This window comes from Rhinolophus hipposideros (assembly GCF_964194185.1).
Source record: "Rhinolophus hipposideros genome assembly, chromosome: 21".
In the NCBI taxonomy this organism is placed as follows: domain Eukaryota; kingdom Metazoa; phylum Chordata; class Mammalia; order Chiroptera; family Rhinolophidae; genus Rhinolophus; species Rhinolophus hipposideros.
In genome coordinates this window covers 36,342,779-36,359,327 of record NC_138067.1, presented here as the reverse complement: position 1 = coordinate 36,359,327, position 16,549 = coordinate 36,342,779, and the positions used below count along the sequence as shown (strand labels likewise).

The following is a 16,549-nucleotide window of genomic DNA, read 5'->3' as shown; positions in this document are numbered from 1 at the left end:
TATCATTTTATTTGATATGATATCATATTATGATGTGATATCATAATATATCATATTATTTATGATAAAAACTCTCAGCAAAGTGGGAATAGCAAAGTGGAAATAGAGGGAACATATCTCAACATAATAAAGACTATCTATGACAAACCCACAGCTAACAACATATTCAATGGGGAAAAGGTAAAGCATTCCTCTTAAGATCAGGAACAAGACAAGGATGCCCACTTTCACCACTTTTATTCAACATAGTACTAGAAGTTCTAGCCACAGCAATCAGACAAGAAAAAGAAATAAAAGGCATCCAAATTGAAAAAGAGGAAGTAAAATTGTCAATATTTGCAGATGAGATGATACTATACGTAGAGAACCCCAAAGATTCCACCAAAAACCTACTAGGACTGATAAACCTGAATTTAGTAAAGTAGCAGGATATAAAATTAATATTCAGAAATTGATTGCATTTTTACACACCAATAATGAACAATCAGAAAGAAAAATTAAGGAAACAATCTCATTTACAGTTGCATCAAAAAATAAAATAAAATAAGTAAAATACATAGGAATAAATTTAACCAAGGAAGTAAAAGACATGCACTCAAAAAATTATAAGACAGGGCTGGCTCAGTGGCTCAGGCAGTAGGAGCTCGTGCTCCTAACTCCAAAGGCTGCCAGTTTGATTCCCACATGGGCCAGTGGGCTCTCAACCACAAGGTTGCTGGTTCAACTCCTCCAGTCGCCCAAGGGATGGTGGGCAGCGCCCCCTGCAACTAATATTGAACACAGCACCTTGAGCTGAGCTGCCTCCCAGCTGGCTCAGTTGGTTGGAGCGCGTCCTCTCACCCACAAGGTTGCCAGTTCAACTCCCGCAAGGGATGGTGGGCTGCGCCCCCTGCAACTAGCAACAGCAACTGGACCTGGAGCTGAGCCGTGCCCTCCACAGCTAAGACTGAAAGGACAACAACTTGACTTGGAAAAAAGTCCTGGAAGTACACACTGTTCCCCAATAAAATCCTGTTCCCCTTCCCCAATAAAATCTTTTAAAAAAATTATAAGATATTGAAGAGAGAAATTAAAGAAGATATAAATAAATGGCAACATACACTGTGCTCATGGATAGGAAGAATGAATATAGTTAAAATGTCCATATTACCTAAAGCAATGCATACACACACACACACACACACACACACAATGCAATCTCTATCAAAACACCAATAGCATTTTTTTATAGAACTAGAACAAATAATCCTAAAATTTATATGGAACCCGAACAGCCACAGCAATCCTGAGAAAGAACAACAAAGCTGGAGGTATCACACTACCTGATATCAAATTATACCACAAGGCTATAGTAATCAAAACAGCATGGTATTGGCATAAAAACAGGCACGTAGATCAATGGAACAGAATAGAAAGCCCAGAAATAAATCCATGCCTATATGGTCATTTAATCTATGACAAAGGAAGCAACAATTTACATTGGGGTAAAGACAGTCTACTTAAAACCTGGTGCTGGGAAAACACAACAGATACAGGCACACACAAAAAAAGAAAGTAGACCGCCTTCTGCCACAACAAGAATAAACTCAAAACGGATTAAAGGCTTAAATGTAAGACCCGAAACCATAAAACTCCTAGAAGAAAACATAGGAAGTAAACTCTTGGACATTACTCTTAGTAGTATTTTTACTGATATATCTCCTTGGGCAAAGGAAACAAAAGAAAAAATAAACAAATGGGACTACATCAAAGTAAAAGGATTTTTCACAGTAAAGGAAACCATCAACAAAACAAAAAGACATCCTACTGAATGGGAGAAGATATTTGCCAATGATACATCTGATAAGGGGTTAATATCCAAATTTTATATATAAAAAAATAACAAACGCATATAACTAAACACCAGAAAAACAAACAATCCAATTAAAAAATGGGCAGAGGACATGATTAGACATTTCTACAAAGAGGACATACAGATGTCCAATAGACATATGAAAAGATGCTCAACTTCACTAATCAGAAAAATGCAAATAAAAACCACAATGAGATACCACCTCACTCCTGTCAGAATGGCTATCATCAATAAATAAACAACAAATGCTGGTGAGGATGTGGAGAAAAGGGAACCCCCATGCACTATTAGTGGGATTGCATATTGGTGCTGCAACTATTGAAAACAGTATGGAGGTTCCTCAAAAAATTAAAAATAGAACTATGTTATCTCCCATCAATTCCACTCCTGGGTATTTATCCAAGGAAATCCAAAACACTGATTCTAAAAAAAAAAAAAAAAAAAAAAAAAAAAAAAAAAAAAAGCATCCCTATGTTTACTGCAGTGCTATTGACAATAGCTGAGATATGGAAACAACCCAAAATGCCCATCGATAGTCCATTGGATAAAGAAATCATGGTACATTTATACAATGGAGTATTACTCTGCCATAAGGAAGAATGAAATCTTATCATTTGCAAAAACATGGATGGATCTAGAGTAGAATATGCTAGGTGAAATAAGTCAGACTGAGACAAATACCATATGATCTCACTTATATGTGGTATCTAAAGAACATAATAAATGATCAAACAAAACAAATAGATTTATAGATAAAGAGAAAAAAACTGATGATTGCTAGATGGAGTATGGTTAGGGGATGGGGAAGAAAGGTGAAGAGATTAGAAAGTACAAATTGATAGTCACAAAATAGTCATGGGGATGTGAAATAGTATGGGGAATATAGTAAATATTGTAAAGACTATGTAGGGTGACAGATGGGTACTGGACTTATCGGGATCACTTCATACAGTAGATTATATAAATGCCTAACCACTGTGCTGCACACCTGAAGCTAATATAAAATACTGAATGTTAACTATAATTTTACACACATATAAAAATATATATATATGTATGTATGTATGTACATAATTTTCATACATATATTCACGGATGTAAAGTATAGCATAGGGAATATAGTCAATGGTGTTGTATTAGCTATGTGCGATATCAGATGGGTAGTAAACTTGGTAAGGTCAGCACTTGGTGAGGGGTGTAAATGTCTAATCATGTTGTTTTGTACACCTGAAACTAATTTTTTTAAAAAGGATTCTCTCTGTCTTTAACCTTTTGCATTTTAATTATGATGTGTCTTGGTGTGGGCCTCTTTGGGTTCATCTTGTTTCGGACTCTGCGTTTCTTGGCCTTGTGTATCTATTTTCTTCAGTAGGGAAGTTTTCCATCATTATTTCTTCAAACAGATTATCTTCCTGTCTCTCTTCTTCTGGTACTCACATAATGTGAATATTGGTACTCTTGATGTTATCCCAAAGGCCCCCTTAAACTCTCATTGTTTTGGATATTTTGTTTTTGCTGTTCTGATTGGGTATGTTCTGCTACCTTATCTTCTGAATCACTGATTTGATCCTCTGCTTCATCTAATCTACTGTTGATTCCCTCTAATGTATTCTTCATTTCAGTTATTGTATTCTTTCTCACTTGGTTCTTCTTATATTTTCTATCTCCATTTTCATTTTTCCTATCTCTTTGTTGAAGTTCTCCCTGAGATCACTGAGCACCCTAATAACCAGTGGTTGGAAATCTGTGTCTGGTTGCTTGTCTCCATTTTTTTTAGTTCTTATTCTGGAGCTTTATTGTGTTCTTTTATTTGGAACATTTCTTTGTCTCCCCATTTTGGCTGCCTCCTAGGGTTTGTTTCTATGTATTAGGTAGGGCCGCTATGCCTCCCAGTCATAATAGAGAGGCTTTATGTAGTAAGCATCATGTGGGACCCAGTGGTACAGTCTCCCTGGTCACCAGAGCCGGGTCCTCCAGGTGTGTCCCTTGTATGGGTTGTGTGTGCCCCTTGTTGTAGTTGAGGCTAGGTTACTATGTGCACATCAATGGAAAGGATTGACCCTCAGGCTGATTGGTTGTGAGTACTGGCTGTGACTTCAGTGGAGGAGCTGTGGTGCGAGGGCTGACCCTACAGAGCAAGGTTCACTTTAGCAGGGCTCTAGTGCCTGCCCAGTCTGCCCTTTGGGTGTGTCACCCTTGGAGATGGCCAGGTGATGCTCCGGCTTGTTCTAAGCTGGCCACCAGGTGTGCCAGCCCTAGGGCCTCCTGGAAGGGGACCTGCCACAGGCCAAGTATAGTCATAGACTGTGCTCTGCCCAAGGCCACATGATATGAGCCATAAAGCAATCTGCAGGTGGCTGCCTCCCCACATTGGGCTTAGATGTGCCTCAGATGTGCCTCAAGAGGCCAATCTGAACCAAGGCTGGCTGCCACTAGTGCCAGCCTTAGGGCTGCTCAGCCAAAGGTATGGGATATGCCAAAGCCAGATGCTGCTTGTTTGGGTTTTGTTCAAAACCAGGTGGGTTTTGAACCTTTGAGAGATTTTATGAAAGTCCGCAGCATGAGCTAAGACAGGTTGTTTGTACAGAAAAGCCACTGAAAGCGGTTTGGGTGTGCCCAGAATTGGGTGGGGTGGGGTCTCTGGGAATCACTAGGGTGAGGCAGATGAAAGATGATAGCCAGTTTGATGGACTCAGAGACAGCATCAGCCTGCATCTACATGCATTTAGGGGGGACAGCTGAACAAAGAAACAATGATGTATTCCCAGCTCCTCCATCTGGGAATAAGCCCTCCAGCCCTTGCTCTGAATTCAATTCCTCCCCATTTGTCCCGACACCTTTCGAGCCACTATCCCAGAGCTGCAGCTCAGTGTGTGAGTCCATCAGCAAGTAAGTCCATGTACAGTCCCTTTAAGAGGAGCACCTGAGACTCCAGCCCCCCTCCATCTCACTCAGCCACAATCTCCACTGGTTTTCACAACCAGAAGTTACAGGTACTTCTCTCCCTGGCACTGAGACCCTGGGCTGGGGCACCTGGTATGGGGCTGGGACCCCTCACTCCTCCGGGGTGTATCTCCACAGCCAAGATATCTCTCCCAATTTTTAATGGTCACATGCGTGTGTGGGACGAACCTGTTCCATGTCTCTGCCCCTCCTACCAGGTGGCTTCTTCTATTATGTCCATAGATGTAGGGCTTTGGTTCAGCTAGACCTCAGGTGATTCTCAGTGATGGTTGTTCTGTAGTTTGCTTGTAACTGATGTGGTCCTGAGAGGAGGTGAGCACAGCCTTTACCTACTCTGCCATCTTGACCAAAAATCTATATACAATGTATTGTGAAATGATTCCCTCAATCAGGTTAATCAACAAACCCATCATCTCACAGTTACCTTTTTGTGTGATGAGAACGCTTAAGATTTACTCTCTTAGCATATTTACTCATAACTGAAAGCTTGTACCTTTTGGTCATTTCAATTATGGTAGATCCCATTTTAATGAGTGGAACCATGGCATTAGGTTGTAGTAATCCACTGTAGGTACCATTCATTCTTTCCAGGTTCAAGACAGGCCAAGTTGGGCTATAAAAATGGAGAAACATTGAGAATAATTACTTCTTCTCTTAATAGATCTTGTATACTGGATCTCAATCAGTAAAGGCCTTGTTTCAATTTATATTGGGCCATATCAACAATTGTAATAGGTTGGTGCATATCCACAAGGTCCCATTTGGTGAAGCTAACAAAAAGTTCTAATTTTATTCTAATCAGCCACATGACTGATTAGAGCATCTATCCCAATAATGGAAAATCCAAAAGTAAGTGTGAAATATGACCACTGGAAAATTTGGCAGTTATCGTGCCAATTGTCAAGGTAAGGTGGACTTGTCTTTAGTCTTATATCCAGTGATGTCCCAAAGAGCACAGTGAGTTCCTCCTTGAGATTTAGTGGGGGCTTCCAGGGATCACTATGATTTGGAAACTGGTATCAATAAAGGCCATAAGAGGTTACACATTGTGTGGTGACAATTGAACCATCATGGTCATATAGGGTCGATTGTCTATGGGGTGGTGGCTGGGGTGCCAGGGGTCTGTTATATCCATATGAGCCTAGGGAAGTTACCATTGACTCATGTTAGGGAATGAGGCAGTGGGTCCTATACCTTAGGGACTTGGGTTTGAGCGAGGACTGCTCTGTAGTTTGTCACAGAAAGACTTGGAACTCCTTGGGCGTATTATTGGAATGAAATAACTGAAGAAGCCCAGATTGCAGTATTACCAACATCAGGTCTTCTGTTGAGGGCTCTGCAGTGGTAGAGGGCAGTCCTGGAAACCCTGACATGGGTACTTCCTTCAGTAGTAGGCTCTGTTAATAAGTGTCTGTGCCACAGGACACCACAGGTATTTTTTTCAAATAACCCTGAGGATCAGGATCTTAGTTGTGATAGAGGCACTGGCAGCAGCAGAAGAATTATTTAAAGGTCTCAGTCAGCCATCCGCTCTTAAGAGTACAGAGCTCAGCAAACTACATCACTGCTTTTTCACAAGCCACCAGCTGATGGGTGCACATATTGTACAGGATATCAGTCTTTCTCCCTGAGCATTTCTATATAACAGAGCCAATGCCTGGTTGAGACACACAACCAGCAGTAACAGGCTAAGAGTTATTCCTGAGCTTAGCATTAGTTGTAACTTAGCATTAGTGGAACTGAGATATATAATTCTAATACACACATGGCCTAGGGCCATTTTAAGGAGGGCCCCAATCACCACAAGCCCATCCCTAAACACCAATTGTCAAACCTTCTGACTTAGGTTAATGAAATCTTTAACAGAGGCTCTGCAGGACTCGGCAAATGCAGCACAGAGCAGCACAACTCAAATGGCAGCCTTGCCAGCAAGCAGCAGAGCCATCTGCCACACTATTTAAAATGGTTTTACTCCATTAGTAAGCTATGAGCAAGAAAAGAAAGATCTTAGAATAGTGGTGGTCATAGCCTAAAGCTTGTCCTGCTAGCTACACAAATTAATTTGAGGTCACTCACTGGAGTTGGGATTGACCTCATTCCCAATTTTACATTGAATGTTAAGGCTAATGACACTCAACACATCAAGAGACTTTGAAAGTTTCTTACTTACAAAAGGGACTCCTGGGCAGAGCAGGGTCTGCACAAGCAGATCTGGAGTAGCTTGAGCATGTAGAAAGAATAGGTTGGCTTTTACAGTAGACGGAGTGGAACTGGATGTGGGCTGGAATTTGCCAAGTTTAAATTTCACACTGACTTCAAAGGAGGTGTACACAGGCTTTTTATCAGCCTTTCCAGAAGTGGGGCCATAGGGAAGGTAATGCTTAAAATGTCAGTAGTCAAACATCAAAACTGGAGTCAGACTCTTTATTACAAATAAATACTATCAACAGTTTACCAATTAACAAATTTAAGCACAGAGAAGTTAAATAATTTCTTCATGTCACACGATAGTAAATAGTAGCCTTTTCTCATTCACCACATTTTCTAGTATGAATTTGTAGAATTTCAACAAGGTTTGAATCATGATAGAAACTATTCTACATTATCAAATTTTTTCAGCATTAAATTTTCTGATTCTGAATAAACTGAGTATTAGGTCAAAGGCATTGCCACATTTATTGTATTTTATTCTAGCATGAAATATGATGATCTTGATCTGTAACAAATAAATGGCAAGTAAAGGGTTTCCTACATTAATTATGTTAGATTATGAATTCTCTGATGTTGATTAAGGTGCGCAGACTGTCTAAAGGCCTTCTTACATTCCTTACATTCATAGGGTTTCTCACCAGTATGAATGCTATGATGCCGGGTAAGTTCTGAGACACGGATAAAGGCCTTCTCACATTCCTTGCATTTATAGGGTTTCTTGGCAGTATGAATTCGCTGATGTTGAGTAAGTTGTGAGGCACAAATGAAGGCCCTCCCGCATTGTGCACATTCATAGACTTTCTTACCAGTATGAATTTGGTGATGTTGAAAAAGTTGGGAACCACAAATAAAGACTTTCCCGCATTCTTTACATTCATAATGTTTCATACCAGGATGAATTCTCTGGTGTTCAGTAAGTTGTGAACTACGAATAAAGGCCATTCCACATTCCCTACATTGATAAGATTTCTCGCCAGAATGAAGTCGCTGATGTTGGCCAAGTTGTGAACGCAGTCTAAAGGCCTTCCCACATTCATTACAACCATAGGGTTTCTCATCAGTGTGAATTCTCTGATGTCACATAAGTTCTGAGCCACAAATAAAAGATTTACTACATTCCTTACATTTATAAGGTTTGTCACCAGTATGAATTCTCTGATGTCGGGTAAGGTGTGCTGATCGTCTAAAGGCCTTTCCACATTCCTGACATTCATAGGGTTTCTCATCTGTATGAATTCTCTGATGTTGAGTAAGATGTGAGCCACAAATAAAAGCTTTTCCACATTCCTTACATTCATAGTGCTTCTCACCAGTATGAATTCTTTGATGTTCAGTAAGATAGGAAAAATTACTAAAGACCTTCCCACATTCCTTACATTTATAAGGTTTCTCGCCAATATGAATTCCTTGTTGTTGTATAAGTTCCAAGCTATAAATAATGGTTTTCCCACATTCTTTGAGTTTACAGAATTTCTCTCCAGGATAAATTTGCTGATGTAGAATAAGAGCTGTCTGCAAGCTGCAAGTTGGCATTTTTTCATAAGTCATTAATGCTTGCCCCAAAAATCCCTCTTCATTTATCTCTTGCCTCTCAAACTGGCCTTTGCATTTCCAGTCATCTCTGACACTGGAGCCCACAATTCTATGACTTTTTTCCATTATCATCCATTGGGATGTTGTTACTTCATAGATTTCTTTTCGAAGACACAATTCCTTGGTCTTACATCTGAATTCCAAGTCTGAAAGATAACTAGAAAGTAAACACATGGTGTTTCCTCTTTGGGGAGAAATAAAACTTCTATGGTAAAAATGGAGGAAAAACTGAAATTAATGTCCATAAGAAGTGAAGATAGTGTACATGGCCTTCAATTTGAAAAAAGAGGTCAAGAGCATAAATACTTAAGAACGATGAAGGCGGTTGTTAGGAAAACAGGAAGAGTCAGTAGTTTCTAAATTCAGGTATAGATCGAAATCACCTGACTAGTCTATTTAAAAAATTGGATGTTGGGGCGGCAAGTTAGCTCAGTTGGTTAGAGCATGGGTGCTTTTAACAACAAGGTTGCCGGTTTGATCCTCATTATGGGCCACTTGCGCTCCACAACTAGACTGAACCAACTACCTTGACGTGGAGCTGATGGGTCCTTGAAAAACACACTTAAAAATAAATAAATAAAAGTTAAAAAAAATTGGATGTCACTGTACCACCTCACATCAAATAAATATGAATTTACACCAACAGGTCTTAGGTTTCCTATTTTTAATACATTCAACCAGTCAATTCGATGTTGCACAAAATTTAAAAATCCCACGTAGAATTTTTCAGTGGTTTTCAACTTCACTAAGAATAACATCCAAACTCCTTACCATAGCTTATGAGATCATCCATAACTTTTCTTTGACACATCTCAATCAAAATCCTAGCCAACATCTTCTTGACCCACTTTTCACCACCGTTCATTATATACCAAATAGTTATCACCTCTGAGCATCTGATATAAGCCAAGCTCTTTATCTTTTCAAAATTTACCCCAGACTGTTCAGTTTGATGGAAATTCTGTAAACTTGGCTCTTTGCACAACTGGATGCATATCACACTATAGTCCCAGGTAAAAAGTTAGTTCCTTAGACAACCCTATTTAAATTCACTTCTTCATTCTCTCTCATTGCAATTTTCTGGATTTTAGAATTATAAAATCATTTATTTATTCATATGTAATCTTTTATTTTCTTACTGTTAAAACACATAATAGGCAGGAACAATGGCTTTTCACTCAACACAGAATAACCACCATCTTACTAATAAAAGGTGTTTCATAGATTGTTTAATGAATGAATCACTGGATTAATGAAAGAGGATTATTACAGGGAGAAAGTAAAATATTATACAAATATGGAACTAGGAAAGGTACTTAAGAATTATAATAATCATTTGTGCTCATAAGTATAGCATAGTTCTAAATATCTGTCCCTGATTTTAATCTCTCCCACTCACTGAAAAGATAATATATGCTTTTTACTTCATCACTTCCCTCAGAGACTAAAACAACTCAAATCTACAAAACAAAGTATAGTCAAAGAAGTCCTCTTCATCCTACTCCTTTCCCTCCCTTGTAGATAACAACTAAAAAAAACTTCTAAAAAATTATAATATCCTTCCTGTTTTAGATAAATAGCAGCATATTTTAGTATAATCAATGTTTGGCCTTAGTGCTATCAATTTGATTTATGACACATAAACACTCAGAAATGCACATCCATATATTTTATAGTCTTTCACCATGTAGACTATTTTACTTATTCCCTATTTTGAGGTATATCTTTCAATATTTAATCAAATTTACATTTTTGATCGTATGGTCTTTTATATCCTAATAAACTTATGTAATACCTGTCTCTCTCGCTCGCTTGTTTTGCTGTTTTTTTCACTGATTTTCTATTATGAGAAATATTGGAAGTAACTACTAACCTCTTCTCTCTCCCCAGCTTCTGATTTGAAATACTTGCTCCCCATTAATACCTATAATGTAATTTGCAAGCTTATTAAACTTTTCATATACTTTACACATTCTCACCCTACTTTTTTGAGAATTATACTATATCTAAGCTATGTTCTCTCCCTTAATGCCACGAGTTGATATTATATATGTATGTTATTATATATTTAATGCTCACCAACAGTCGCTACTAAATTGATGTGTCTCTGTTCTGGTTTACTGAAGCTCATTTTCTGGTGGATTCATCAGGAAAAAAGGGAATAATATTCTCTGCTGCTGCATATATTAAACAATTTGGCTAGATGTAAAATTCTTAGCTCAAAATGTATGTCTTTGTATAACTTAAATAGAAATATATACATTGTCTTCTGGAATAAAGTTCCTGTAAAAAGACCAGATGACAATTTGATTTTCCTTTCCTTATAAGTAGCTTTATGCCTGGATGCCAAAGGTATGATTTTCTGGGCACATGGTGAACTGTTGCAAAACGTAATTCCAATTCTTTTGTTCTTAATTTTAGTAAAGTTATCTTGAATCATTTCTGGTGATTGTAGCTCCATTGCACTCTTACTGGAACTCTTAATGAAGATGTTAGATCTTCATTGCCCATTTTCTATTTTAAAGATATAAATAAAGTATATATAAAGTATATACAGGGGGTGCCAAAAAAATGTATACACATTTTAAGAAAGGAAAAAATTGTATTAAAATTGTAATAGTCAATATATATTGATAACAAAAGATGAATACAAGTCATGTTTGACTTCTGCAATTACAAGAGGTGCTCAAAGTGGTTACCACCAGTGTAATTTAATACAGTTTTTTCCTTTCTTAAAATGTGTATACATTTCTTTGGCACCTTCTGTATAAAAGTTGATGCCAATAATACTGAAACTTGACTCATGATCAAACAGAAAACCAGAATTCTACCATAGCCACTAAAGTTAATAAATTAGTAGATAAAAACTTTGCACTAGGCTTAAAAATAAAATTTTTTTAAAAAAACTGAGCAGACACCAGTCGTCACACACTACAGGTAAACAGACTACAGAATTAGTCCAGACAAGTCACTAAACAAATTTTAAAATAAAACAGCAATAACAACAACTCCTGGAGGGATCAGAGTTGCTATATTATCTGAAATGTCCCATTTTCAACAAAAATCATTAAACATTCAAAGAAACAGTAAATGGGACCCATTGATGTGGGGGTGGGGGGAAAGCAATCAATAGAAACTGTCTCTCAGGAAGCCCAGAAAAAGATTTCAAAGCCACAAAACAAGTCTTGATAAATTTGAAAACACTGAAATTATATTAAGTATCTTTTCTAATCACAATGAAATTAAGTTAAAATCAAGAAATCAAGAGCAAAATTCTTAGAAGAAAATAGAGAAAAAGCTTTGTGATGTTGAATTTGGCAGTGATATCTTGGCTATGACATCAAAAGTCATATAACAAAAGAAAATTAGATAAATTGGACTTCATCAAATTTAAAATTTTGTACTTCAAAGGACACTATGCTATCTATGACCTAAATGTTTGTGTCCCCCAAAAAATTCATTTTGAAATCCCAATGCCCAATCTCACGGTATTAGAAGGTGGGGACTTTGGGAGCTAGTTAGACATGATGGTGACGGCCTTATGAATGAGATTACTGCCTTAGAAAAGAGGCTCCAGAGAGCTCCCTAACCCTCCTACCACATGAGGACAAAATAAGAAAGCACTGCTATGAAACAAGAAGAGAGCATGCTAGCACCATGATCTTGAACTTCTAGCCTCCAGAATTGTGAGAAATAAATGTTGTTGTTTAGAAGCTATCCAGTCTATGGTATTATTTTGTCTTAGTAGCCCAAACAGACTAAGACACACCATTAATAGAGTAAAAATGATACCCACAGAATGGAAGAAAATATTTGCAAATCACATATCCAATAAGGGATTATACATCTAGAATATATAAAGAACTCTTACAACTGAACAACAGAAAAAATAAACAATCCAATTTTAAAATGGCAAAGGACTTGAATAGACATTTCTCCAAAGATGTATGAATGGCTAACAAGCACATGAAGAGGCTCAACATCACTAATCATTAGGGAAATAAATGCAAATCCAAACCACAGTGAGATACTACCTCACACCCATTAGGATGGCTATTATTTAAAAAATAAATAAATAACAAATATTGGTAAGAGTGTGGAGAAATCAAAACCATCGTGTATTGCTGGTAGGAATACAAAATGGTGTACTCAATGTAGTATGGCAGTTCCTCAAAAAATCCAGCAATTCCACTTCTGGGTATATACCCAAAAACTTAAATGCAAGGACTCAAGGAGATATCTTCTTAGCAGCATTATTCACAATAGCCAAACAATGAAAGCAACCGAAGTTTCCATCGATGGATAAATGGATAAACAAAATGTGGTAAATGCATATAATGGAATATTATTTGGCCTTAAAAAGGAAATTCTGACACATGCTACAACATGGATGAACCCTGAGGACATACTAAGTGAAATAAACCATACACAAAAGCACAAACATTGTAGGATTCAACTCATATGACATAACTAGAGTACTGAAATTCATAGAGATAGAAAGCAAAATGGTGTTTCTACTGAAGGGAGAAAGGAATTGGGAGCTATTATTTAATGAGGATATAGTTTCATTGGGGGAAGATGAAAAAGCTCTAGAGATGAATATGGCGATGGTTGTACAACAATGTGAATGTACTTAATGCCACTGAATTTACACTAAAAACAATTAAGATAGTAATAAATTTGGTTCTTTATATTTTATCACAATTGTAATAAGTAAATAACTTCTAAAAATTAATTATTAAGAAAATAAACCTTAACAACTTAGTGGAAAAGATGGCAAAATTCACATAAAAATAGCACAAATAGCAAATATACTTTTGAAGAAATGTTCAGCTTAATTAATAAACACGAGGAAAATATAGAATTTTACATTCACTATTATGTCGTAAAGATTACCTTTCCGTAAAGGAGGTTTGGCCTTTGTCCTGGCTCCTGGGAGGTAACCAATGAAGACCTTCGAATTTCCCAAGTGATAGGAGTATCTTTGTTACTCACATGGGGCCCTTAGACCACACCTGACAGTTTAACTCAGTGACTCCCAGTGGGGGCTGCCCATGCAGAAAGATGAACTATATGCTTAGAGGGTTATGTCTTGGGTCAGATTAATTCAGCCTCCATAGAAGCGGGGGGAGCTGGATGTTAAGTTCAGCCACATGGGTAATAACTCAATCATGCCTATGTAATGAAGCCTCGATTAAAAACTTTAGACACATCCTGGGTTGGCAAAGCATATTGTCACACATCAATGACAGGAGGGCAATGCATCCCAAAGGACATGGAAACTTCACATGTGAATCCTCCCAGATTCTGCCCTGTGTCTCTTCCTTTGGCTGGTTCTAACCCTTTTGCTAGTATTCTTATGCTATAATAAAACTAATCATAACATAGTGTTTTCCGGATTTGCCTGAGTTGTTCTGGTGAATTATCAAATTTGAGGGATTCCATGAAGATCTCCAAATTTGTAGCCAGCTGATCTGAAATGAGGGTGACCTTGTAGACCCTTGTGGAACTTCCAGCTGGTATCAGAAGCCTGGGGCTTCTGGGCTTCTGATCAGAAGCCTGGGTATCAGAAGCCTGGGGCAAATTTGGCAATCTGGAGGACTGTGCCCTTAACCTTGAGTTTGGCTAACTCTGGGCAACTATACTGGCACAAATTTTAAAGTATAATTATAAATCCTAAGTGCAAATGAGGAAATGCATCAAAGAAAACTCATGCTGGAAGAATAATTTAGCATTATCTTGAAAAGTTGAACATTTATATGCCCTATGAACTAGAAATTCCACTTCTAGGTATTGATCCTAGAGAAATTTATACTCATAAGCAACATAAAGATTTACAAGAATATTCATGGCCAATTTAGTCTAAAAGAAGCCAAATTCCACTGAACCAAGGACCAGATACATAAATTGTGGAACATTCACATAATAGGATAATATACTACAATGAAAATTAATGAACTATAGCTACATGCAAAAACATGGATGAATCCTATAACAATCATATTTAGTGAAAAAAATCAGATCAAAGAATGCTCCATAGAGTATGAAACCATTTTTATAATATTGAATAACAAAAAAAAAACCCTAGAGACTGGAGAAGGTCCAAGACAGTGGATTAGATAAACGCTATGCCTACTGCATCCCAGAATCACAAATAAATTATAGAACAATCGACCTCAAGAATCAACTGAACACTAGCTGAACTAAAGAAGAGGCCACATCAGGACTGGTAGGAGGTGGGGGGACATGTAAAATGGGCTGACCCCACAGATAGTGGCTGAACCAGGAGGGGCACCTCGGTAGCAGAGATCCCCCTAAAGAGGGAGAAGGTCACAACCCCACACCAGACTCACCAGCCCAGGAGTCCTGTGCCGGGACAAACCAAACAGAAACCAACTCACAGATACAGAAAACGTTTTGAGGGTTGCCAGTTGGGAAGAGGGCTGGGAGATGGGTGAAAAAGGGGAAGGGATGAAGATGTGCCAATTGCCAGTTGTGAAAACAGTCACATGGATGTAAATAAAATACAGCTTAGGGAATATAGTTAATAATATTGTAATAACTACCCATGGTGTCAGATGGGTATTAGACTTATCAGGGTGATCACTTTGTAAGTTATATAAAAGTCTAATCACTATGTTGTACAGCTGAAAGTAATGTAATATTGTATGCAAACTGTAATTAAAAATAAAAAATTATCTAAAAAAGAAAAAAAAATTTTTGAGGAAAAGAAGGAGATCCAAGTTATGTGAAATAGGATGTATCCTAAAGTAAAAAGGCTTTGAAAAGGGAGGGAATTATGACAGGTAAGTATCACAGAGTATACATGGGGTAAAAAGGAGGGTCTTTACCTTTTTCCATGTCTCTTAGGCCTTTTCTCCACAACCCTTTGATGGGCTTTCTAGGAAGAGATTTCTCAATCATTACCTTTAAGTTGCTGCCTCCCTCACCAGCTGGGTTCTTAACTGCAGTGCCTTTCCCCATGTGTTCAATCCTTACTCACCTGGGCACCATCCTCTTGCCATGTTCCTCGAAACCATCCAGGGCTCTTTCCCTTGCTCCAATAAGGAAATCACATCAGGCTTAGAAATAGAGAGTCCTGTTTTTAAGAAAAAAATAACAAGACATACTCATGCTGTTTCCTGAATTTAAACCCAGTCCTTAAGAAAATAGGCTATTACATAAAGAATAAGATGAATGTGGAGAAGGTAACGGTATAACAAAGAGCTCCCCATTTGCTAATCTACAAAGCACAGAATAATTCCCCAGGAAATAGAAATCCACCCAGACAATGGAAAGATACTCGTACATCCAAAATTCACAAGGTATTAGGGGATAGATATCCTTACCTAGTAAGACTAGGTTGCTGTAGTTCTCCATCATCACATCTCTGTACAAGTCCCTCTGAGCAGGGTCCAGATAGTCCCACTCCTCCTCGGAGAAGTCTACAGCCACATCCCTGAAAGTCATCAACTGCTGAAACGACAAAACCATGTAGCACTGTTAGAATTAAAGGAAACGTTTTTAAGACAAAAGAAGAGACAGAAAAGGGCACTGAGGGATGGAGAAAATACACTAAGCAAATAGGCTAGGCCAGAGATGGGGCAGAGAAAAAAATTACCATAACTAGAACAAAGTACCTCCATCTTAAATATTCCTGTTGCTAAAGACAAACCTTCTTCGTATAATAGAGACTCCCATTATCCTATGGCTAGGGCTAAGAAAAAATAAAACACATTTATTTAGTTTCCCAAATTAATGAAATAAAGTGGAAAAATACTCAACAACCTATAGGCCTAGCACATTACTATTTATTTTAATGATCATTCATGATTTACCAATATTTTTATTGGGGAAATTTTCAAACACATGGCAAAGTTGAGAGAATTTTTTTTTTTGCATCTTTTTTTGTTTTGTTTTGTTGTTGTT

The 16,549-nt window shown here is 37.7% G+C and overlaps 1 protein-coding gene across 3 annotated transcripts in view; it reads right to left on the bottom strand.

The window, feature by feature from the left end:
* Positions 1-16,549, bottom strand: part of LOC308490643 (zinc finger protein 850-like) — a 67,267-nt gene that overhangs the window by 36,692 nt on the left and 14,026 nt on the right. For 2 of the 3 annotated variants that reach the window (XM_081033186.1, XM_081033185.1), the window contains exons 3-4: positions 15,970-16,096; positions 15,624-15,719 (exon numbers count right to left, since the gene is read on the bottom strand). In XM_081033186.1, the coding sequence (XP_080889312.1) occupies positions 15,624-15,719; positions 15,970-16,096 (223 nt within the window). Of the gene's footprint in view, positions 1-7,227; positions 8,778-15,623; positions 15,720-15,969; positions 16,097-16,549 lie in introns of those variants that run through there. The other variant, XM_081033184.1, reaches the window with a different exon arrangement.